Genomic DNA, 26570 nt, shown 5'->3' with positions numbered 1-26570 from the left:
GGTTCAAAAGTTCTAAACGAGTTCGAAACAAAACTCAGTTATAATATTTATAAAAAGATTAGCGAGTAAGCTCGGTTCAATTTTCTTAATAGTAGTGTAACTATTATTCTTTAAAACGGAAAATATAAAATTACGTAATTTTGTATGACGCTTTAATTTTATAGGTTTTAGAATGATGTAGTATTTTCTATTATTCTATTAAGTGAGTTTGTTCATGGACACAATAAACGAACTGTTCGCGAACAACTTGTTTATTTGTTCACGAACTTTGCTCGTGAGCTTGCTTATATGAAGATAATTAACGAGTTGTTCAAGAGTAAAGTTAATATAATTAACGAGCTACTCGCGAGCAAAGAGCAAAGTTTAAAAACAAAATTAATCGCTAGCACAACTCATGGACAAAATAAATGAGATGCTTACGGACCATTCTAAGCTCAAACCGAGCTCAAAGCTCGACTTGAATTCATTAATTTTCTGTGAATGAACATGAGCAGGCCAAAGTTCAACTCAACTCGATTACAAGACTAGAAACAGAACCAAGTGCTAAAATAACTCTCTTTAGATAGAGATGGAACCTTGAATATCATCGATGAATCGGTGGACCAACTAACCCGTCCTCCTTTTTCTCCGCCTCTTATAAGAGAGATTATATTATAAAAAAAAATATTTATAAAAGAAATATGATTAAATCAATATATATATTCTCTCTATATATAGAAGAGATCACATTTATTAAAAAATTACAACTTAAATTTATATTTACATATTGAGGGCTTGTTTAGTAATTCAACGAGTTATCATTTATTGTTGTTAGATGCATTTTAGCTCAATTTTATATATCTCAACTTTATTAAAATAATTTACATTTATTATTTGGAGTAAATAAAGTAACTATTATAGAAAAGGAAAATTCAACTAAAAAAGTTTTATTTTTTTTATACTAATCTTTTATATTTATTCAAACATGAGAAAACGATGCATCTAAAGTCTACAAGTTATGAGGATTTTTCTTTTCTTTTCTGAACGTTGAAAAAGAAAGAAAAAGAATTTAATAATTGTTTGTATTATTTTCCGGTTACCTTTCTTATACACTAAAGTTTTAATTAACGTGTCAAATGGTGATAGCCGTATTTCTTGACTGCTAAGTCTAAGTTCATCATCTTCTTCTTTTCTTAGTAGTTTCCTTTATTCTTTTGAAGACAAATTAAATATAAAATTAAATCAATATAGTTGGAACATTGAATTAAAATGGTATAATTTGACCGAAAATAAAATAAAATTTAAATACTATATATTAATATATTGATTATCTTTTCCTGTATCGATCACTAAAGAATTAGCAACAAATTATTCTGAAAAAAGAAAAAAGAAAAAAGAAAAAAAGAATGAAATATTTCTGTTCTAATCAACCCCTCTATGAACATGTAATCATCTCAATCGTAATAAAAGAAACAAGAAATTTTAAGGATAATTAATTAAATTAATTAATTAACACCCAGTAATCTCTAGTTTCTGTTGCTCGTGTTGTTTGCGTTACTGTTATTATTATTCGTGTTGTTGTTGTTGTTGTTTGCGCCGCCGATGATAGAAGTGATAGCGGCTGCGAGGGCCGCGGTGAAATTGGGATCGGCGGTGATGGCTGCGGTAGCAGCACTGACTGAATCAACCAAGGAAGACTGTGGTGGCGGTGGGTGCAATTGGGATTGATGATCTTGAGATAATTGAAGACCCGAAAATTTCGACTGGTTGTAGCTGAAAACCTGAGGCGGTGTACCGGAGTTTTGTCCGCTTCCGGGAAATGGGATTTGAAAATGGGATTGAGGTCTTTGTTGTTGTTGTTGTAGAGGATTAGGGCTGTGAGTAAGGTCTAATGTAACAGTTGGAAATGGAGCTGAAGCTGAAATTGTTGCCATACTTGATGAGCATGGAAGAATTGCTCTTGCTAGTAAGTTTGGGTTCATTATTCCATCTGCACTTGACATTGATCCTGAAAGTAACATGCTTGCTGCTGCGGTTGTTGTCGATGCCATCGCCATTGCGGCCGGAGGTAACGGGTGATTGTGGTTGCCTTCGTATGTCGTTATCAGGATCGTTCTATCCTCTGCGCAACGTTGAACCTGAAAGTTTTAGTTAAGCCGTCAGAATTATGTTGCAATGAAACATAAACAAATATGGAAACCGACACCAAAATATAAATGGAAACATGGAGAAAACCTGTAAATTATAGACATTTACGTATGCGTCACCTATCACGTAATAGACAATTACGTCTGCGTCAGGTAATAGAGGGAAATAAGAGATTCTTTTCATTTTGAAAACTTGTAGAAAACGATTTAGAAAATATTAGTTATTTACTAAAGAAGTGATTAACATGGATCCACTTCTCAAAACACATAAAGAAAACAAGATCCGAAACCATTCGTACAACTTTCTGAGATCGAAACAGATACGTAAAACGCTATAAAATCAAAGGGTTTGTTGTTTCTATCATAGATAGTAAAATTTAGCTAATTTTTGTACTGAAATAAGTATAAGAAATTTGTTTCTCAATTCTATCTAAACACTTCTATCGTATTATTTGAATACTTGAAAATTGAGACTAATCAGAGAACTAAACGGACATAAAGTTCTCAGGCAATATGACAGAATTAACTAAAATACAAACATTTGAATACTTGAAAATTGAGACTGAATTACATACTTGCTTCCTCACTGGACAACCAACAGCCATGGTGCATCTGTAATAAGCTCTCGGACATGGGTTTCCTTTAGCCATTTTTTGTCCATATTTTCTCCATTGACAACCATCAGTGATCTGATCAAAATTAATTAACAGTCAATTTCCCATCATGCAATCGAAGCTTAATTAGGCAAAAACTGAACTAATTAAATAGTTAATTACATACCATAGGAGCTTCTGATCGTGCTCGAACTGATACACGAGCTTTCCTCATCGTTGCCTCAGTAGATTGATCGATACTCTTGTTAGCAGGATTAACCTTCTGAGCCTTATTAGGATTCCAACCTTGAGTTTCCGAATCAGGACTTTCTTCTCTTCCAATTCTTTTTCCATCTCTAAAACTAGAATTCTCCTGATCATACGAACCAATCTCGAGTTTCCCATTGTTTTTAGCTGCTTCCACATTAGTCTGAGGCGTGCCCGATCGTGTTCTCTCATCCGATGACGAATGAGAAACCTCATCCGTCTCTGCAGAAGGACCAAGATCCAAGAATTGTCTCGGCACTACCTCTTGTTTTTTCTCCTCGGCAATTCGTCGAACACCCTGAATGCACACAACTCATTAATTAATTAACCATCAATCATCCATCACCGATCAAATTAATTAAAATCTTCCCAATTATTAATTAACAACTAACCTGATCTTGTTGACCGCTTTGCATCAACGCCACAAGATGCATCTGTAACGCATTATAATTATTATTAACTTGACTAAGCATATCTCTTAGCTTATGATTCTCCGTATTCATCCTTTGAAGCTCCGATTGTAATTGCACAAGCTGAAACACGTTTGACCAATCATTTAATACAACAACTAATTAATCAACCAAATCATGCTTCATCTTAACTAATTAATCAACCAAATCATGCTTCATCTTAACTAATTATAATTAATTCATCTAATAATCTCATCTCGTCTCCTTAATTACCTCATTTTTAGATCTCTTATCATCAACATCAGATGAAACTCCGTCATCCACCGTAGATTGATCACTTCCAGTATTAGCAGTAAGAAGGTGCAATCCAGTCTATAAATCCACAAATCCACAAATCCACAAAAAATTATAACTAAATTCGAATTATAACTAAGATTCGATCTCGAACACTCAACCACACAAAATGATAAAAGGACGAAATAGAAACAAAACAACTTACATTTACACGATCATCGGCGTAAGAGCTCTCTTTCTTGACATTGACAATACTCGTAGCAGCAGCAGATTTAGAATGATCAAGATCTTTGTTCTCGGAGAAGAAATCAATACCGTCGGCGGCGGTGGTAGTGGGAGAAGAGGAAGCGCGATTGACCGGGAAAGGAAACATCCGAAGAGAATCGGACAGATGATGAAAATGATGAGGACTCTTGTTGAAGTGAAGATTGGAGGTGGAATTAGGGGGAGGATCTTCAGTGAGACACCATCCTTTGTCCATAAAAGAAGAGGAGAAGAAGAAGAGAAAATGGGGGTAACAGATAGAGAGAGAGAGAAGGAGAAGAAAAGGGAAGAGAAGTGTGTGAAGTCTTTAACCGGTGCAACTGGGTCGCCTATAAAAAGGGTTTGGACGAAGACCGATAATTAGATTTTCTTTTATTTTTCTGGAATTTTTATGTGATATTTTATTTTGTTTTTTTGTTTATTTTTTTACTTACGTCATACTCTGCGTCACTGTGCCAGCTGTTTTTTTTTTCTATGGGTTCTAAATATGGATCATCCATACAAGACTTCTCTATCTATACTACTTTTCTTCTTAATCTACCTATTTCATTTGGGAATGTAAATTTTGTTAGGATAGAAGGTGGATGGTGTTGGGTTGGATTTATAAATGAGTCGAGTATGAGCGTGGAAAACTTCATTTGAAAACTCGTGGTAAATTTGATTATAGGTTCATGAATAAATTCGATTATAATGTTTATAATAGGTTCCTAATCAGGCTTGGTTTGATTGTATTTTTAGGGCTCATTTGGTTTACTTGCTTTTTGTTGTTGACGTTTCCTGTTTGCTGTTACGGGTTGTTATATACTGTTGAAAAAAACTGCTTTTCCAAAAAGTATGAAGTTTCTGTTTTTTATAAAAAGCTAATTTTCAGCTATGAAAGACATTCAAAAGGTATCTAACCAAACACTTAAAAGTCTATTTTTTGGAGTGAAAAGCAAACATAACGAGAAAAATGAGTAATCAAATACCATTTAATAATAATATTCTATAAAGATAAAAAAAATGTAAAACAATTTAGTGTTATATGTTTATATTTATGATATCGCTATAATTGTAAAGTGTTTACTTAGTTCCGCATTTTGTTTTTGTTTTTTACTTCTTAGTTCAAACAATAAATATGAAATATTTAGTTATGATTAGAATATGACAATTGTTATCAAAACAAAAGTAACAACTAAAAACAGTTGATTCAAACAAACTCTAAGTCATAAATTTCGTTGAAAATAATAAAAATAACAACAGTTGATTCAAACAAACTCTAATCCATAAATTTCGTTATCAGAAGAAAAGTAATAAAAATTAACAATAATTGATTCAAATAAGCTATAAACCTTAAAATTAAATATTATGAGGAGGAGTGGAAGGAAACGATAGGTCATGGGGAAGAATGGGTTGTTGACAAAGAGGGAAATGAATTTGAATATGATCATGAAGAAGATGAGCTTGAAGAGGAGATTGATAAAGAGGAGAACCAATCTGAGAATGAGTTAGAAAGAAATGATGAACTTGGCTGTTATGAGAGTGAGTTCGAGGAAGGGGTTGAAGAGAGAGAGAGAGAGAGAACAATTCTGATGATAAGCTATATGAGGATGGTGAATTTTATTATAATTAAAATGAATTTAATTATGTTGAAAATGTTGGAGTTTACCATGATGAGTATGAGTTTCCGAACGATGAGTGGAACCAACACGAGGACACCTATGAAGATGATGAGAATGGGTTCTATCATGATAAGGATGAGCGTCAGATCATTGAGTGGAACCAAAATGGGGCTACTTATGAAGACGAGGAAGATATATTCCATTACGATGATGAGTTGGAGGATGTTGAGTGGAACCAAAATGAAGATACTTATGAAGATGATGAATATAGGTTCTAGTATGAAGATAAGTTAGGGAACGTTGAGTGGAGCCAAAACAAATATACCTATAAAGGTGAGGATGATGGCGTTAAGCGTAATGTGTATTTGGTAATGAGGGTGGTAATGTCTAGTGAAGAGGAGCATAACTCACAGCATCATCTATTTAGAACTCGTTGCTTAGTTATTGGGAAGAAATGTGAGGTGATAATCCATTGAGAAAGTCAAGTGAATATATCTAATCGAGCTTCCTTGAATAAGTTTGGTTTGTTTCCAGAGCCACATCCTATGAACATATTTTTTTAGTAATAATATTTCTATAAAGTGAGAAATGTAAAACTATATAGTTTTGTGTGAAACTATAGTTTTATAGGTTTCAAAACTATGTAGCTTATGAACACAATTAATTTACTGTCTGCGAGTAAAATTTATGAATAAAAATAACGAGCTGCTCGTGAACAAAAAATGAATTACTCACGAGCAGCTCACGATCAGACATTTTTTTTAATGAACTGAGATCCAGTAGGATGTTGAGCTCGAGCTCGCCCATTCCTATCAAGCTGAACATGAGTAGAACAAAACTCGTCTCGTCTCGATTACAATCCTACTTTTTGATATAGATAAGATATTATTTTGTGTTATCGCTATGATTGTAAAGGGTCTATTTAGTGTTTTTTTTCTTTTTTGTATTTCTTTTTATTACTTCTTAGTTAAATAATAGATATAAAATATTTAATTAGGATTAGAATACGACAATTGTTATTAGAAGATATAAGATTGCTCCATGCCTAAAATGAGATTCGAACCCTCACTTTTAATTAAGGACAGAAGAGCATTGAGTTATCTTTAAGGTTAATCAAATCAATATATGTTTAATATATCATTTGTCCCCTGAACTTGTCCAAAAAGTTTGATTGGCTCCTAAACTTTTAAAGTGTCTCGATAGCCTCCCTCAACTTGCATAAAATGTTCAGTTAGCCTTCTGAACTTGCGCAAAATGTAATCAATTGATCACTCGGTTGCAAAAAAAGTAAGTTAAATGCGAAAGATGTATTGCACGAGTCTTAAAAATAGTAAAACGATCAAAACCGGAGTATACGGTCCTAATATTAGAGAGGACAAGTTGTATAGTTGAACAAGCAATAACTTCATTTTTAATCTATTTTTTTAATTATGTAATAACATTCTAAGACACGCGGAATACATATTCCGCATTTAACTTACTTTTTTACGACTGAGTGATCAATTGATTACATTTTACACAAGTTCGTGTTGAATCTAGGGTTAGATAGATGAGAGAATTATGGAGATAGACAGATAAGTAATAGGCACAATAATAAATTGAATCAGCTTAATGATTCTGGCTCAGAGGCCTTGTATTTATAGTGAGCCAATAACAGTTTGTATAGGAATACAATACATAAGTATAGTCGTATTAAAACTCTACCTAGCTAGGAATATAGACAGAGTAAAACTCTAACTAGATAGGAATCTATTTACAGAGATAATTCGAATATTATATCTAACACCCCCCTCAAGCCGATGGCGGGCACGAACAAAGAGGCGGGAGCGTAGCATCGTGAAACGAGCCGGAGCTAGCGGCTTGGTGAGTATGTCTGCAACCTGATCATTGGTTGGAATAAATCTAACACTGAGAAATCCTCTGTGAATTTGTTCACGAACAAAATGATAGTCTAGCTCAATGTGTTTCGTGCGAGCATGAAACACTAGATTTGAAGTGAGATAGATCGCTCCAACATTATCACACCATAACTGAACCGGGGTGGGTAATGGAAAGCCGAGATCCGAGAGAAGAGATTTGAGCTATAGCAGTTCGGCAGTGGCATTTGCTACTGCTTTGTATTCGCTCTCTGTTGAGGATCTGGATATTGTGGGTTGCTTGCGGGTCTACCACGATACAATGCTGGATCCAAGATAGACACAGAAGGCACCCGTGGATCGTCGATCATCAGGACACCCTCCCCAATCACTATATGAGTAGCAGTGGATGTGCTGTATTGGTTTGACAGACATGACTATGCCAAAATCTGATGTACCCTGAACATAGCGTAAAACCCTCTTGACTCCTTTCCAGTGTTCATCAGTTGGACAGTGTAGAAACTGACATAATTTGTTAACTGCAAATGCAATGTCAGGTCGAGTGAATGTTAAGTACTGAAGTGCCCCCACAATGCTTCTATATTCATCTCCAGAGGTTAAGCTGGTGCCTAGCTCCTTTGAAACTGTTGGTGTGGTGGCCATGGGCGTTAGTGTGGGCTTGGAGTCAATCATCTTCACTCTGTCGAGGATGTCAGCCACATACTTGGCTTGACACATGTGAATGCCATCCTTCTCATATCGGATCTCTATTCCAAGAAAGTATTCTGCTTTGCCAAGATTGCGGATGGGAAACTCACGTTCTATGGCTGCAATAGTGTTTGTGATGTGTGCAGGGTGGTTCCCTGTTATGAGTATATCATCAACATAGCACAGAATGTAACTTTTTTCAGTATCGGTGCGTCTGATGAACAAAGAGTTGTCAGCCTGTGACATTTTGTACCCTAGGGAGAGGAGGAATGTTCGAAGGCGAGTGAACCATTCTCGCGGTGCTTGCTTCAATCCATAGAGACTCTTTGTGAGAAGGAAGATATGATCTGGTCGGTCACTATCCCAAAACCCCTGCGGTTGTTCCATATATATGGTTTCTGATAAGTTTCCATGGAGAAAAGCATTGGAGACATTTAGTTGATTGACGAACCAGTTGTTTGTTGCTGCGATGGCAAATACAGACCTGATGGTTGTGGCTTTGATTACTGGACTGAATGTTTCTTTGTAGTCAATCCCAGCTTTTTGAGTGAATCCTCGTGCTACTAAGCGAGCTTTGTGACGCTCAATGGTTCCATCAGACTTCTTCTTTGTACGAAAGAGCCACCTGAAGGTGATGACATGCTGATCATGTGGTCTCGGTACAAGTTGCCATGTTCCATTATCCAGAAGAGCTTGGATCTCTTCAGACATTGCAGTACGCCATTCTGCTTGTTTGTTGGCTTTACTGAAGCATGTGGGATCCACTGTGCCATTTGGATGTGTAGCTAATAGTCCCTCAAACCTTCCTCTTGACTGAAGAGATGACTGTCGAAGTTGCATATAATGTTGTCGTGGACCAATCAGCGGTGCATTGCGAGGCCTGGGCCTTTCAGGTGGAATGGGAGCATGTGTTGCACTTTCAGGAGGAGGAGAATCTGTTTGTGGCATGATGTTCTCCTCATGAGGAATTGCATTCTGTATTTCCGGTGTGCTGATGTCCGCAACATCAACTGGATTGTTATCTTCAACATTAAGATCATTCTGAGAAATAGGTGTTGATGCAGCAGCGACCACTGGTGACAGATATTGAGGTGGAACTAAAGGAGCACTGTGTGTGGCTTTAGAGTCAGGAGGAGTAGTTGGGGTTCCAGGATGAGGTCCAGGTGTGATGGGTGCAGAGTATGGAACCAGGTTAGAAGAAGATACTATAGGGTTGGGATTAGAGAAATTACCTGGATACGGGTCGAGTAGAGATGGTAGTTGACACGATGTGCTTACCCCTGAGTTGCTAGATGAAGGTGATGATGTAGTGATTGTTGATGCAGGAAAGACTTCTTCATTGTGCTGCACAAACTTGCAGATGTATATGCGTCCAGTGGCATATTCAAGACAGATATCCCCAGAATGATTTTCTGATGGACCAAGGTAGACACATAACTTGGAGCGAAAATCAAATTTGTGTTGATTGTATGGACGAAGAAGGGGATAAATACCACTACCAAAAATGCGTAAGGCCTTATAGGCAGGTTGTTTCTTGTAGAACAAGAAATAGGGTGACTTGTTGTTTAGGATTTTGGTGGGTAAGTAGTTAATTAGCCTAATGCTATGTATCATGGCATAGTTCCAAAATTTTGGAGGTAAAGATGCATTGGCTAGCAAAGTAAGGCAAATGTCAACAACATGTCTAATTTTCCTCTCAGCTATACCATTTTGTGCATGAGTGTAAGGGCATGCAATCTTGTGTATAATGCCATGGCGTTTGAAAAAAGGTTATAGTTTTTGAAACTCCCCCCCAAGATCAGAGTAAATGTTCTTAACCCTTGCACTATACTGATTAGAGATCATGGCATAAAAATCACAGAAGGTTGAAAAAACATCACTCTTATTCTTTAAACAAAAGACCCATCCAAATCTGGTGAATTCATCAATGATTATTAAAAAATAACGGTGGCCAAGACAAGAAGCAACTGGAGCTGGCCCCCAAACATCCAGATGTAAGTTTTCAAAAGTAAATGTGCTAGAACAACTAATAGATGGTAAAGAGCTCCTAGCAAGCTTGCCTAATGGGCAAAAAGAACATTTGTTAACTGGTTTTGAAGAGGATAGATTGTTTCCTTTGAGAACTGAGCTGACTGTCTGATTCTGACAATGTCCAAGCCGTGCATGCCACCTTTCAAAAGACACCTTCTCTCCAACTAGCGCCTCCTTCAGGGTGGGTGTAAGCACATATAGTCCATCTTTACTCGGGCCCCGTAACAGGATTTCCCCAATTGTTTGGTCCTTCACAAGAAAATGGTTAGGCCAAAATTCAAAGAAACATGAGTTCTCACGGGTAAATTTTTGAACAGATAGTAAAGATTTGGTAAGCTTGGGAACAAGTAGGGCATCATTAATTTTCAGATTATTGATATTTGAATTTCCAAAGTGAGAAATTTGCAAACCTTGACCATTGCCAAATTGAACTGTATCATATCCTGGATATGGTTGCATTTGTTGAAGTTGAGCCGGATTTGCCGTCATGTGATTAGTTTCCCCTGTGTCTGGGTACCACGGCTGATTAGGACCCATGAATGGATTTGGTGGTTATTGCCATGCCATGTGCGCTTGTGGTCCAGGATTGTATTGTGTTCTTGAATTATTCTTTGGTCTTTTGCACTTGTCAGCCCAGTGGCTTGGATCACCACAATTGTAGCACTTGCCACTTCTTCTTTTCTTTGGATTCTGCTTCTTTGCTTGATTTGCTTCCATGGTGGATACATTGGCCTCAGGCTGAAGCAGAGTTGTCTTCCTGGTCGATTGAATCATGCCCTCAACTATCTTCAAGCTATGCAGAATCTCTTGATAGTTGATGTTTGTACCTCGCTGAGTTACAAGATTCTGAATAGTGGAGCGATACTCTTCTGCTAAACCTTTGTAAAGGACTGACGGTAGTAGATGCCGAGGATAAGGATTCCCTGAGGCAGCCAGATCATCAAGGATGGATTTCACTTTTTGCATATATGCCGTAACAGACATTCCTCTTTGCTCAAGTTCATGCAGTTCGACTCCCATCTGAAACTGCTTGCTGCCTGTAATTAGCCCGTAGGCATCCTCTAAAGCTAGCCAAATGTCATGTGAATATTTGAGATATGCAATCTCAGAAAACACCTCTTCGGTGATTGAATTTAGGAGCAAAGTCCTAACCACATTTTCTACATCATCCCATTGAATAAACGATGGATTTATGATTAAATCCGCAGCTAATGTCACAAAACCTGTTTTAGGAATAAATTTGAGTGGTGGTGGTGTTGAACTAAGAATGTGAGAAAGAAGATGATAGGTTTGAAGGGTAGATTCCATGGACATTCTCCATGCTTTGTAGTTATTCGGGTTTAATTTGATGTTGATATTGATGTTTGTGGGTGGTTGTCTAGGTTGTTCAACATAAGTGGGTATAGGTTCTGGGTGGACAGGATTGTTTGTATTATGAGGGATGGAGGAGGAAATAAAATTGTGTCTAACATTGGTTGACGGTGCATTAACGGTGTTGGGAAAATAATTTGAGAAGAAAGATGGTGATAGATCATGAGATATTTGGGTATTGTAACAAAACGGTGAAATATTAGATTCAGAAATAACCTGATTTTTGTTACTGGCTTCAGCCGCCTGATATGCTGCTAGGGCAGCCAGAACTGATGGAGAAAATAGGGTTAGAGGTGTTGCAGATTGTTGTACCTGAACTGATGGCTGCTGAATCGGAACTTGTGGATTCCGTGTTTGTGGAATAGCCGCCTGATATGCCGCGAGTGCGGCTAGAATTGCCGTGTCATTAGATGGTGTTGGTGTCGCGATTTGCCCTAGGGGCTGTGCGCACGCTGCTGTCACGGGAGGTGGATGCGCAGGATGCGCAAAAGAGGAAGACGTAGGTCGCGCCTGGGCAGACGCAGCCACGGTGGAGGGATGATTCGGCGCTGCGGCAGCCGCGAGGAACGTTGCGGCAGATTCCTGAATCGGAGCTTTTCCTCCGGCTGATGTCGTTGCCGCGGCAGACGGCGCAGGCCGTTCCTGAGCCATCACCGCCCTTGCGCTGGCCGCTTGATAAGCTTCGAGCGCCGCACGGACCTCCGGAGGGAAGGTATCACCGACGGTGTGCGTTGGTGGTGCGGTGGCTGATGCAGGTTGTGGATTGAGGAAGACGGAATCCCCGGTGATGAATGGTGACGTAAACCGCCATCCAGACGACGCGAAGGAACCACCGTATGCATCGTTTGTATTTTGAGCAGCCGCGGCATCAGAGGCACCGGCGGATTCGATCTGGACCGTGGCTACACCGGCGGTGGCGGCGGCGGCGGCGGCGGAAGCAAGGGCAGCGGCTTTGTATTGAGAATAGGTCGGGGATTGGGGATGATCAGAGGATTCGGAGGATGCGGAAGTTGATACTACTGATACCATGTTGAATCTAGGGTTAGATAGATGAGAGAATTATGGAGATAGACAGATAAGTAATAGGCACAATAATGAATTGAATCAGCTTAATGATTCTGGCTCAGAGACCTTGTATTTATAGTGAGCCAATAACAGTTTGTATAGGAATACAATACATAAGTATAGTCGTATTAAAACTTTACCTAGCTAGGAATATAGACAGAGTAAAACTCTAACTAGATAGGAATCTATTTACAGAGATAATTCGAATATTATCTCTAATAGTTCGAGGGGTTAACTGAACATTTTATGCAAGTTGAGGGGATTATCAGGATACTTTAAAAGTTCAGGGGCCAATCAAACTTTTTGGACAAGTTCAGAGAGTAAATGATGTATTAGGCCTTTAATATAAATAAATTACACAAATTGATTTTCTTGAATTCACTTACAAATTTTATTTTATTTGATATTAAACTCTATTTATAATTCCTAAATGCAAATTTCTAAATAACTTTATATCAAAACTGAAAATTTAGCAAAATTAATATAAATTAAAGGGTAATTAATTTATTAGTTGCTATATTTTGATAAAACACACTGTTTAGTTCCTGTAAGGTCCCTAACCTTTTCCTCAGCGAACTGTTTAGTCATTTCGTCTGTTTGTTAGATTTTTTACCGTTTATGACTTCGGAAATGACTAAATTATCCTTTACTATTTACCTTCAAACTTTAGAAGAAGAAATCCAATTTAGAAGAAGAAGCTATTTGTATGGAGAACAAGAAAAAGAAAAGACTCAATGCTTGCGAATTTGAACGATTAAGAAGAAAATCAAGAAAAAGAACACTCAAAGTTGATTTCAGATGTATTAAAGTTTAAAGGAAAGGAAAAGAAGAACGCAAATCCAAATTGACTAACAAAATCTTCATGAGAGTCTAACGACAGAGACTAAACAGTTCACCGAGAAAAACATTAGGGACTAAACAGTTCATCGAGAAAAAGATTAAGGACTTTATCATGTATTTTTGAAAATATAGGGACTAAATAATATGTTTTGTCAAAATATAGGGACTGATAAATTAATTACCTTAAATTAAAAGATGAATTTAAGTACAAACATGGTTCTGACTCCATTAAGTAAAATTAAGATTCAAAAAAAAAAGTAAAATTAAGATTAAATAAAGTAGTTTCTAGAAAAAAAAAAAGTAAATGAAGTAATAATTGAAGCTATCGGGTTCGGGTTCGGGCGGTAATAAGAAGGTCCGGATGAGGGAGGTTTCGTCTATAGTTGGTCAATGAATAGTTTGACTCATTCACAAAGAAAAAATGAATCTCACCGCCCCGAAGAGCGCGGCGCGTTCCACGTGAGGAAATAGAAAAAGCAAAGAAAATAAAATAAAGAAATTAATTTTTTATAAGAGCTAATTAAAAGGGAAGTCAACGAATTTGACGGCCCGGGTGTAAGGGGTAGTAGTAGGGTGACCGGAGACCTGGTGGGGCAGTGGATTAAGTCTATGTGTGGTCCCCATATATTTGTTTTTTTTTTTTTATTTTTTTTTTATTTAGATAACTTACACGACTTGACGTTTCTGATCTGGTTTCTCCGGTAACCTTATTGACTGTTTATCATCCGTGGGACCAGGACACTTGCTTTGACTTTCTTTCCTTTTCTCTCTTAATTATTATTATTATTATTATTTTTAGGAAATTATTATTATTATTATTATATTACTTTTCCTTGTCTTGATGCTTTTAGGCCTCTAAACTAAAATTATATATATTTTTTTGATAAATCTAAACTAAAATTATTACCTTAAGCTTAATCAGTCAAATTAACTCTTTAAAAAATGAGTTTAAGGAGTATTATTTTTTGTATTTTGTTTTGAAAATTAGGTTAAGATAACTTAGATTTAAATTTGGTAGAAAAAAAGTTAGGAATATATTAAATTTAGAATAAGTTTATAAAATTATTTGATTTTATTTCTAAAAAAATTTATTTGATTTTATAAAAACTATTAGGGATTGATACTCGTGTGGAAGCAAGGGCGAATACAAGGAGGGGCCTGGGATCCGGACCCTCCATCCACCAGAACCACTATGACCACGAGAAGTTTTGACCATTATCTCCATAAAATTTGAGATTGTGGTGGTTCCGGTTAGTGGCGAATCCATGATTTGAGGGAGGGGGGGCAAAATTCTACATAAAAAAATTTTAAACAAAAAATGTAAAATTGTTCAATTTTTTTATGACAAAAAATGCAAAATTATTCAATTTTTTGTGACGAAAAATGCAAAATCGTTCAATTGTCATGCATTATTTTCATGATTTCTTTTGATAAAAAAATGTAAATTAAAATGTTTCCGACTCGTAATCATCCATTTCCCGGATTCTCGGGTTGTTACGCATCAAATATCTCTAACGTTTTGGGTTAGGTGCAATTTTACCCCTAACATCTAAAATGGTGCAATTTTACCCCTAATGTTTGTAGCCAAGAGCAATTTTATCTCTAACGTTGGTAAATTTGATCAATTTCAGACACTATTATAAAATGTAGTCATTTGTTTCTCTATTTTGCACCGATTGCATATCAATTTTGTAATTTTGCACCAATTTTACCTCTAACGTTGATAAATTGGATCAATTTCAGACACTATTATTCATGGCTTAGAAGACAGTTTGATGAACTATTTCTCAAATTGACCCAATTTATCAACGTTAGGGGTAAAATTGCTCTTGGCTTCCAACATTAGGGATAAAATTGTACCATTTTAGACAACAACAACAACAACAACAACAACAAGAAAGTCTTAGTCCCGAAATGATACCATTTTAGACATTAGGGATAAAATTGCTCCTGACCCAAAACATTAGGGGTATTTTTGAACAAGTTTGATTTAGCCAAAAAAAAAAAAAATTCACAGGCACGTATAAAATCGACCCCTAACCGAACAATCTTGTATTCGCCACTGTGTGGAAGGATAGTTTCGGTGTATGAAATAAGATAAAAAAATAGTCAAAACAGGATCATTGACTGACAACTCCACTATAATGCCTAAGTTAATAATTTATAGAATAAAGTACGGTACAAAACTTAAGAAAAGTGCACAGCTTAACGAAAAATACAAAATCAAGTAGCTTTTTACAAAAGTAGGGAATCTCTGTCTTTTTGGAAAAACAGCATTTTCCAAAGGCAGTCGCAAACAGGAACAACAAACAACGAGTAGCCGAACGGACCCTATGTATTCTCATATGCAGATTCCATACTTTGGGAGGGCTAAATTTAGCCCTGCTGTTGGGAGTGGTTTTCCGAAATCCAGGCAAATATTTTTTTAGCCTCTAGCATGTTGAAACTTTATTGTTTTTGTGTGTTGGCTAAAAATTATAACATTTTTACGCATTTTATTTTTAATTTTTAGCTATAAATTTTTTACAATTTTCATAAAATTTAATTCAGAAATTAAGTTATTTGAGTATTAAAAGTAAGAAATTGAATTTTTTTTCCTGGAAAAGTGATATAATAAATTCTAAAAAGGGTAAATAATTTATGGGTAATTAATTTATTAGTCCCTATATTTTAACAAAACACACTGTTTAGTCCTTGTATTTTCAAAAACACATGGTAATGTCCCTAACCTTTTTCTCAGTAAACTGTTTAGTCCTTCAGTCTGTTTGTTAGATTTATTACCCTTTACTATTTACCTTCAAATTTTAGAAGAGGAAATCCAATTTAAAAGAATAAGCTATTTGTATGGAGAACAAGAAAAAGAACAGACCCAATGCTTACGAATTTGAACGATTAAAAAGAAAATCAAAAAGAAGAACACTCAAAGTTGATTTCAAATGCATGAGAGTTTAAAGGAAAGAAAAATAAAGAAAAAGAAAAACGCAAATTCAAATTGACTAACAAAATCTTCACGAGAGTCTAACGGCAGAGACTAAACAGTTCACCGAGAAAAATGTTAGGGACTAAACAGTTCATTGAGAAAAATGTTAGGGACTTTATCATGTGTTTTTTAAAATACAGGGACTAAACAATGTGTTTTGTCAAAATATAAGGACTAATAAATTAATTACCCATAATTTATTAGTCCCTGAGTTTGTGCATATTACATTAGTAAGTCCCTCTATTTTTAAAAACACACTATAACATCCCTAAGTTTTGACAAAACTGACTACTTAGTCCTTCATTCATAAATTATATAGAAAATGACAAGTTTGCCCTTCTATCACTAATTAACTTTCATCTATATTTAATTAAGTTATATCAAATTTTATTTATATCAATAATTAAAATTATTTTAATAAATAATTATAAATAAAATGATAAATTTACCAATCTACCATAAATTAGTTTAGTGTTTCATAATTTCGATAAATCAATATATTAAAAAATCAATGTAGTATTTAACTATTTTTTTTCCTAAACCAATTAATCTTGAGTTGATTAGTAAAAGACATCAAGTCGTTTAAATTAAAGACCTTGAGTTCGAGTCTTAGTATACGTAAAAAAAAATTGCAAGAGAATCCTTCTAAAGGGTGTCTAACGAATCTTGAACCGAGCAATCAGATAAATTATATAAAAAATATTTTTGTACTAAAATAGTGTGTAATAAAATTAATTAGAAATTTTTCATAAATTTTAATTTTACTCATTAGGTTAAAAAACATTAATAATTATTTAACTTAATATTTCATTTAACCAATTATTATTTAATAAATTAGAAACTCAATAATGCATGTATAATAAGTACCACGTAAAATAGATATTATATAAACGATATATTTAAATTATAATACTAAATTATTATAAAATTGATTATGTATTTTTAGTTAAAAATATACTATAATATAATTTTATTACTAATATTAATTTTTATTCTTAAATTAATATAATAAATAAAATTAGATAAAACTTAATCTGGGTTTCTGGGTTTGGGTTCTTCCTTCTCTGCGGAGCTCTGGGGCATTCTCTCTGGGATCCAGCTGGCGATTAGGCTGGGTGTTAAGAGGCTTTCTGTGGAGTCAGATAACTTGGAGGCTATCAATATGATTTTGGGTAGTCATGTCATGGGTCTTCATAGCCGCAACCTTATTAAAGCTATTAAGAGGCCCCTCATTTGATATCCTTGAGTTCAGCCACATTTTCCGGGAGCAGAACCGTGTTGCAGATCACTTGGCGGCGGCATGCCATGAGGGGGTGCAGGGCCGGCCCTGGGCTATGAAACGCGGGGCGCCCGTCCAGGGCCCATAATATTAATGGGCCCAAAAAAATATTTTAGGTTGTACATATATAAAACCGAGATGCAAAACTAACATAAAAATGAATTGGTTCAGTTGGTATAAGTGAGGAGCTTATGATTCTAATTAAGCTTGTGGTTGGAGGTTCAAACCTCCTCATCCTCATTTTTATTATTATCAAATGTTTTTTTCTCTTCCCACCCCATTTTATCACCATCATTTTTGTTGTTTTGTTAAATCAAAATTATCAAATTTATTTATGTATTCAATAAAAGAAATAACCATTTAATTGTCAAAATACATATTACTCTATAAAACAACAAAGTAAGCATAACATCTACCTAAAAAATAATATATTTATAACAAATAGCATAATTAAACTCTGAACTTTGGCTATATTAAGGATTAAACCCCTGATCATTTATCTTTCCACATTGAATCTTTGATCATTGATTCTATTATGGATTAGACCCTTATTTAACTTTAGAATCGCCAAATCGATATTCTCATCTCATAAACTCGACGGAAAATAAATAAGGGCCAAATCCATAACAAAATCAATGATAAAGAGCTCAATGTGAAAAAATAATCGATCAAGAGCTTAATCCTTAAAACAACCAAAATTTTGAGTTTAATTATACTTTCTGCCTATATTTATTTACTTTTTCAATTTTACATGACATAAATACTTGTTATTTTAGTACATAAATAATTCATTGATTTTGTTATGGATTAGACCCTTATTTATAACAAATAGCATAATTAAACTCTGAACTTTGGCTATATTAAGGATTAAACCCCTGATCATTTATCTTTCCACATTGAATCTTTGATCATTGATTCTATTATGGATTAGACCCTTATTTAACTTTAGAATCGCCAAATCGATATTCTCATCTCATAAACTCGACGGAAAATAAATAAGGGCCAAATCCATAACAAAATCAATGATAAAGAGCTCAATGTGAAAAAATAATCGATCAAGAGCTTAATCCTTAAAACAACCAAAATTTTGAGTTTAATTATACTTTCTGCCTATATTTATTTACTTTTTCAATTTTACATGACATAAATACTTGTTATTTTAGTACATAAATAATTCATTGATTTTGTTATGGATTAGACCCTTATTTAGCTTTAGAATCGTCAAATGGATCTTCTCATCTCCTAAACTCGACGGAAAAGTTAAACAAGGGCCAAATCCATAACAAAATCAATGATAAAAGGCACAATGTGAAAAAATAATTCAGGAGCTTAATCCTTAAAACAGCCAAAGTTCGGAGTTTAATTATACTTTTTGCCTATATTTATTTACTTTTTCAATTTTACATGACATAAATACTTGTTATTTTAGTACATAAATAATTCTAGTTAGTATACTTGCTACTATTGAACTACCAATTTAGCTTTTATGTAGAAAATATTGCAATTTTAAATAACCTTTACGAGTTGGTGCAATTTCAAGCCTAGTTGATTAAAAATGAGTTCTTTTCATTAACATGAAATGTGCAACTTCAAACCATATTGAGTGACCAGAACAGTGGAGGTTGGAGCGAGGATAGAATAAGAAATTACATATAAAAAACCTCATTTTTATCAATTAAGCTCGAAACTATACCAATTGATAAATGTTAGGTTTAAAATTGCACTATTTTATGCATTAACGCTGATTGCTCTCTCCTAATAACAATATGACTGAATTTGTATCTTATCCTTTGTAATAATAATAAAAAATCATCTGACCTACAGCTTAAAAAAAAGTAGAATGTATATATATAGAGGGCCCAAATTATCATCTCGCCCCGGGCCTCTAAAAGGTCAGGAACGGCCCTGAGGGGGTGTTAGGTGTTTCTACCCTTACCGTTCCCCATATTGCTGTTTCTCCTCTTCTTTTAGAGGATAGGATTGGGGTTAGCTTTCCTAGGCTAATCTCGGTGTAGTTGCTTGTTTTGCTTTCCTTTCTCTTCCTTTTCTACAAAAAAAAAGATAAAACTTAATTAAACATATAAGAAAGTTTGGTAGAAGGGCAAATTTGTCATTTTTTATAAAATTTATGGATGGAGGGACTATCAAGGATGTTATAGTGTGTTTCTAAAAACAGAGGGACTAACTAGTGTAATATGCATAAACCCATGGAGTAATAAATTATTTACCCTAATAAAAATCAGTTTAAAAGTGTTATTAAAATAAAGAGTCCGTTTGGAAAAATAAAACTTCGTAAAAGAAAATGAATTTAGTAGAGTTTGGACCCATAACCTCTTACCTGAAAACAAATCTCTTAAATAAACTCAACCACCGTAAATGATCGAAGTATACTTCATAGAGTAAATATAAATCAATATTAGGGGATTACAAGAGATGAAACTAACTATACTCAAAGGCGGAACCGGTGGCCGGGGGCTTTAGCCCCCGAGGCTCTTGGCCGGCTCCTTCCCTGCTCATGTGAAACTAAACGTTAGTGCTAAAATTACACAGTTTTATATATAGAATCCAAATTTGTTAGAAATTTGTTGGTATTGTGCTAACATTTACTTTGCAAAAAAAATAAAGTAAGTATAGCATTTAGCTCGTGTTGGTCCCAATTAGGCATGGATAATCCCACCTTGTTTTATGATCATAATGGCCCTGTTTGGGAATTAGCTGTTAGCTGATTACATTAGTTGTTAGCTGTTAACTGATTTGACTAGCTGTTTGTGTAGACCTGTTTGGTAAAAATTAACTGATTGATAATAGCGGTTTGCGCAAAAAGACGAATAAGGGCATTTCTTTTTTTAATACATAAATATATATATAAAATAATTAAGGTTAAAGAAGTCCATTAATTTTAATATTGCAAAACGCTAATTGAAAAAGTTCCTAAAAGGAGCTTTTTCTAAATTAGCGTTTTCATCCCAAACCTCTCTCCACCAAACACTCCAATCAGCGGTTTCAGTGGTCAAACCGTTAAAGTTGGTCAAAACCACTCTTTTTATCTCAAAACGCTTTTTACCAAACAGAGTCAATGCCTCAAATGGCGGCAGCAAATTAAGCAAGGTTTGTGTTTAGTTTAGTTGATTAATTGTGTACGGCATTCTAAACTAATTAAAACTTTGGAAACCACATAGTAATAATCTAAACAATGTGCAAACTAATTAACACGTGCGTGAGCTAGAAAAAGCCCCCAAAAGAATAGCTGAATTGAAGAAGATACGTAAATCAATGGAAAACAGCATTAAAATTTCAATTAGGTTGGTGATAATTGTACACACATATGCTACTAATATATTAGGGTTACCTAAACTTCAAGAAAAATGCGGTTTGGACCACCTAGTTCCCACTGAGGAGTTTAAGATTGAGAGTCTGTTTGGGTTACCTATTATTTACTGTTGTTGTTACTGTGTTTTTGTAAAAAAAGCAACTTTTCCTGTATAAAAATGTAAACAACGGCTTCTAACCAAAAACCTAAAACACTCATTTTTAACATGAAAATACAAACATGAGGTAGAAATGAAGTAAACAAACATCCATTAAAAATTGATTTCAATTTTTTTTGTCCGATCAGTCATTTTAAGCATTTTTTTTTTACCCTTTAGGCACTTTTTGACCGTCTAAAGCGGCTGGACGGCTTGGATAGTGCCTATACGGTGATCGAAACAAAAACCGCTATTACTATTATTATTTTATTATTTTTTTTGAATTATTTTATTGTTTATTTATTATAATTCACTTTTTAAATATTTCCATGTCAGGGCCGGAGGTGGCCCAAATTTTTTTTTTTGCCTTTATATGTATATATGAAATTTAATTTTTTTTAATATAAATAGTGATAAAATTAGTATAGAAAGGTCTATTTCTTTCCGAACCCCAATTGATAAAAAAATTAAAATGCCTATTTTGTTATGTATAAATTTTATTATTGTTAAATGGGTCCTTATTACTTATTTTACCTAGGGCCCCTAAATTGTCAGGACCGACCCTGTTCCGTGTGATTGTTTTATTTGTGTTTATTATTTTTAGATTTTTTTTTGTTTAGTTGCGTTCTTCACTTATTTTCATGATATGATTTAAGATTTTAAAGACATTGTTTTGTAGTTTTTGTTATAAAATTATATTACTTATAGACATTACATTTATTAGTTTGAGTTGTTTCAATGATATTATTATTGAAATATCATTGTATGCCTATTTTTAAAGATATATATATTATAAATAAATATAAGTAATTTTTTTATCCTTAGATACCATGATACATAATTTAATACAAGTGTATAATAAATTGTTTATTAAAAATAAGAAAATAAAAATTTGATTAATCTCTATTTCCAATTATAATTATCGAGAAAATTTTAAGAAACCTATCCATCAATTAGCATCTAACATTTTTCACAACCTTATTATATTATCTCTTCATCTTCATGAGATTTAGTAGCGATACAGAAGATTTATTTTTATATTTTTTTGTGCAATTAATTTGCAATATAATTTTTGTAATTTTCAGTATAATTGAAAGTGGAAATAGAATGTCTTATATCTTGAAATTAGGGTTTTCTTTAAACCTAGGGCGCCCAAGGTTTGAAAAGAAGAAAATAGGGAAGGAAGTTACCACTTTTCCTTTTTCTTCTATTTTCTTTTCTAACATCTATATATCACTGTTCAAAACCAATACCGTCCTGATCGTGTAAATTCTGTTTAGACGCTCAAAATCGAGAATCCATCCCAATTTTCTTCGATTAGTTAATCTAGGCGTTTTTTGGACTCTATAAAAGATTTTTAACTACTTGTACTAAGCGATGATGAACAAAAAGATTTTTATTATGAATTTATTTATTTTGAATTGGTTCAATGATATTGTTGTTGAAACGCTGATGTTTTTATATTTTTAAAGATATATATTACAAATATACATGTTTTTTATATTAAATAATTTTTAGATAGTATAATACATATTTTAATTAAATTTATATAATAATTTATTGATTAACAAATAAAAAATACAAATTCGATTAATCCTCGAGAACCCTATCGCCCAACTAACGCTGACGCTTTTTACAAGATAGATATATAATTAAATATTTTCACTATTCTCAATAATAAAGAATTTGATAAAGTTTAGTTGACATAAATGAAGAAAAAAGAAAATAAATAATTAAAGTCTAAAAATTAATTAATCACCGACGACCTCCATACTTTCCTTTTGAGCAAAAATAGTGTATAGTAACTTTTTTTAAAAATTATCCAGACTATATTAATTACAATAAAGTTTGAGCACACATGGGTTTTTTTTTTTCTTATTTTTAATTCAACTCCAAAAAAATTATTTCTTCTGCAAAACTTCCTTTTTTTTTCCATATATATTTTTGGTTATTCAAATTTATTTGGTCAAAACTTTCAGTCTATATTATTGCTACCTTGTTGATTTTTTTTTTTTAAATTTCTCAATTACTATTTGGAAACTAAATATATATTTTTTAATTTAAAAAATGTATGTGACTAATGACTATTGGACCATTTATAATTAAGGATATTCATAATTCATTTCACCAAAAATGAAAAGAAATAAAACAGATATTACATGATTTTTTTTAAGAAACATATAATTACATGAATTTGTTTCAAATATAAAACAAAAAAGGCTTAAAGCACTATTTGGCCCATGATCTATCCAAAATTTTATTATTTGACCCTTAACCTATTATTTGGTCATATTTGCACCTGATCTATTCCAAATTGATAAAATTTCACCCAATTTGGATTCAAACTTAACCGAATCATTATCTCATTGATAAGTAATAATATTTTGATACTTGAACTTAATAGATTTTAGTTTAGGATTTGTTTTTTTAATCTAATTAATTATTTCCACATAATGTAGAAAAATAACTTTAAGAGATATCACGTTTCAAATTCAAGAGTCAAATTATCAATAAGATAACGATTCCGTTAAGTATTCATAAAAATTGGGTGAAATTTTACCAAATGGGATAAATCAAGGGCTAAATGTGATCAAATAATAGGTCAGAGGTCAAATTACATAATTTTAGATAAGCCAGGGACCAAATAATGCTTTAAGCCAACAAAAAACTTTTGAATCAACTAATTAATTAATGTTTAAATGCTAATTCTGTCGCATATATATTTCTTGATTGCAAATATTTGTAACGGTTAACATGTTGCGTCTGTTAATTTATAAATATTTTGTTCTGATCCCACCATTGTATATTTTAAGAAATACGATAAATTACCGAAATGAGCAAGATGCGAATTTATTAGCATAATTTTAGGGTTTTATGTTGAGATCTCAATGTGCAAAATTAATGAAGAGTTATTTATTTCGCCCCTCCCCGGATAAAGAGATCCTGCTAGTTGGCTGGAGTAAGCCTAGAGAAGGGTTTGCTAAGTTGAATACTGATAGCTCCTGCCTTAGCAATGGCAGAATTGCTGCTGGAGGAGTTCTTCGGGATGCTGGTGGCAATTGGATGGCGGGGTTTACCCATAACTTGGGGACGGGCTCCTCCTTTTCTGCGGAGCTCTGGGGTATCTTGTCAGGTATTAAACTCGCCATTCGCATGGGTGTTAAAAAGCTCTCAGTGGAATCTGATAATCTGGAGGCTATTAACAGGATTTCAGATAGCCAGGCTGTTTGTCTGAAGAGCCAGAATCTCATCAAAGCTATTTTGAGGCTTCGTCCTGCCTTTGAGTATCTTAATTTCTCCCATATTTTTAGGGAGCAAAACCGCGTGGCGGATCGCTTAGCAGCTGCTGGGCATGGGAGAATGTTAGGTGTTTCTACCCTATCTGTTCCTCCTTCTTTTCTTTTGCCTTCTCTCCTAGAGGATAGGATTGGAGTCAGCCTTCCTAGACTGATCCCGGTGTAGGTTTTTTTGTTGGTTTTGTTTTTTTCCTTTCCTTTCTTACCAAAAAAAAAAATGAAGAGTTATTTATGAAAATATTAGTTTTATTATTTATGTTTTGTTATTTATTAATGGTATAGTAAATGTTAACTGAAAAAACAATAATTAATTAGTAAAATATAAAGTTTGTTGAAATGAATACAATGGGAAAATAGAATGAACTACTTTCAAATATTAAAGACACCACATGTGTTCTTCTTCAATTACGTCTTAGTCTTCCATTGCAGCTATATTTTATTTTTAATGTATCTAATTTATTTTATCTAAATAATATTCAAAAGGAAAAATTAATTCTTTAATAACTTTTTCTTTTAAAGACTTCTTTAATAACTTATGAATCCTCTTCTTGTACACTTAATTACATTATACTATATTAATTGATATTTAGGGAATATTCTTCACGAATATTCCTAAAAAGCATCATTTAACGTGAATCAATGTCATCATTCAGATTAGGATAACTCACTGGAACCGTCAAATTTGAGTTAAGAAATATCCTTAAGATACTTATAATATCCACCATTTGTCCCAATATTAATACAGTAGTGGAAGGAGAGCCATTAGAATATTGCAAGAGTTGGTTATACAAAGGAAGTGTGCCATAAGGTAGAGCCACATAGATCAATAGCCACTATTCGAATATGAGTTAGTACAACGAAGGAATGTGAGTCATTGGATCGTGTAAGGACGTCCGCTATATGGCAAGGTGCACCTCCTGACGTTATAACGATCTGAATGCCTCAGGAGCAATCAGATGGTGACACTTGTCAAAATATCTGCTATATGGCATGATGCACCACCTGACGTCATGGCAGTCCGAAGACCTTAGGACTAATAGGATGACATCACTTACCTGATGAGTCGTTAGGGAACACATTCCCAAGCTTGCAACAGCCACATCTCAAAGCTACTATAAGTAGATAAAGCGAGCATCCCTTAAAAGGTGCGTAAAGAGCACAGTTACCAATATTCATATTGTCTCCAACCTTCCTTCGACTCTTGCTAACTTAAGCATTGAAGCGGGTTCGTTGGACGTCGGCACTTCTATGACTAGTTGTTCCTTCTTTTCACTTGGGCATACATCACAATTAGAACTATCACTTGAACACGAATAGTAAGGATATGGTGAATGACGCAATTAAAGACTTTACTAACATAAATTAACATATCAGATGGATGTATAGTAGATCTTAACTTTATCTCATGCTTTCAACCTCTACAATTTGTCTTTAAGTTTGAGAGTTCATAAGTAGTAGGGGGAAAGTCCTAATGTAAGTTTTGCTCTCTCCTTTCTCCTCTCTCCTCCCTCACCTCTTTTCCGGTTCCATTTTCTTCTCTGCTTTTTCCAATTTTCTTTTCTTTTAGCAGCTCCTCCTTTCAATTTTCTCTTCTCTAGTCTTCTTTTCCATTGAATCCCTTCTATCAGATCTACTCCGGGGAGGAAGAAGGAAGCTTGTCTTCCTTCTTCCTCCTCCCATTTATATTTTAGTTTCCGTTTTTAGCTTTATATTTACATTTTCTTTCTTGTTAGTTTGAAGTCTATATTCCTTCTTAAACTTCTTTTTCCGTCAGATCTACATTTGTGAGCCATACTTCTTTCTTTTATTCTTTTTTCGGTCTTAGCAAGAGCGGAAAATATTTATCTTGTCCGTAGATCTATAGATCTGCGTGGATGCACAAACAGAAAGGACTCAGATCCGAACGTTCGGAAGAGCTTAAATGATGAAGTATGGATTACAACGGTTTTTCAATGAGATTCGACGTATGAGAAGAATATGATTTCTATGTTTGTTGTATTTGTATCTTTTCTGGTTTTATTGCTTTCGGTAGTCTTTTTATTGCTCTTTGTAGTCTATGTATTGCTCTTTGTAGTCTTTTTCTTCCCTTTGTGGATCTTTGCCTGTATGGGATGGAAGTTTT

At 34.1% G+C, this 26570-nt stretch overlaps 1 protein-coding gene across 1 annotated transcript; it reads right to left on the bottom strand.

Annotated features, from left to right (window-relative positions):
- Window positions 1-1264: 1264 nt before the first annotated feature.
- LOC136232736 (probable WRKY transcription factor 31) lies at window positions 1265-4264 on the bottom strand. Its single transcript, XM_066022116.1, has 6 exons — window positions 3896-4264; window positions 3670-3768; window positions 3379-3519; window positions 2907-3284; window positions 2702-2815; window positions 1265-2117 (listed from the first exon to the last, which is right to left on the bottom strand). The coding sequence occupies exons 1-6, from the start codon at window positions 4169-4171 to the stop codon at window positions 1506-1508; spliced, it is 1620 nt and encodes a 539-aa protein (XP_065878188.1). The 5' UTR covers window positions 4172-4264; the 3' UTR covers window positions 1265-1505.
- Between the last annotated feature and the right edge of the window lie 22306 nt (window positions 4265-26570).

The sequence above is a fragment of the Euphorbia lathyris genome, chromosome 6 (assembly GCF_963576675.1).
Source record: "Euphorbia lathyris chromosome 6, ddEupLath1.1, whole genome shotgun sequence".
Taxonomy (NCBI): domain Eukaryota; kingdom Viridiplantae; phylum Streptophyta; class Magnoliopsida; order Malpighiales; family Euphorbiaceae; genus Euphorbia; species Euphorbia lathyris.
This window is presented reverse-complemented; position numbering and strand designations above follow the sequence as displayed.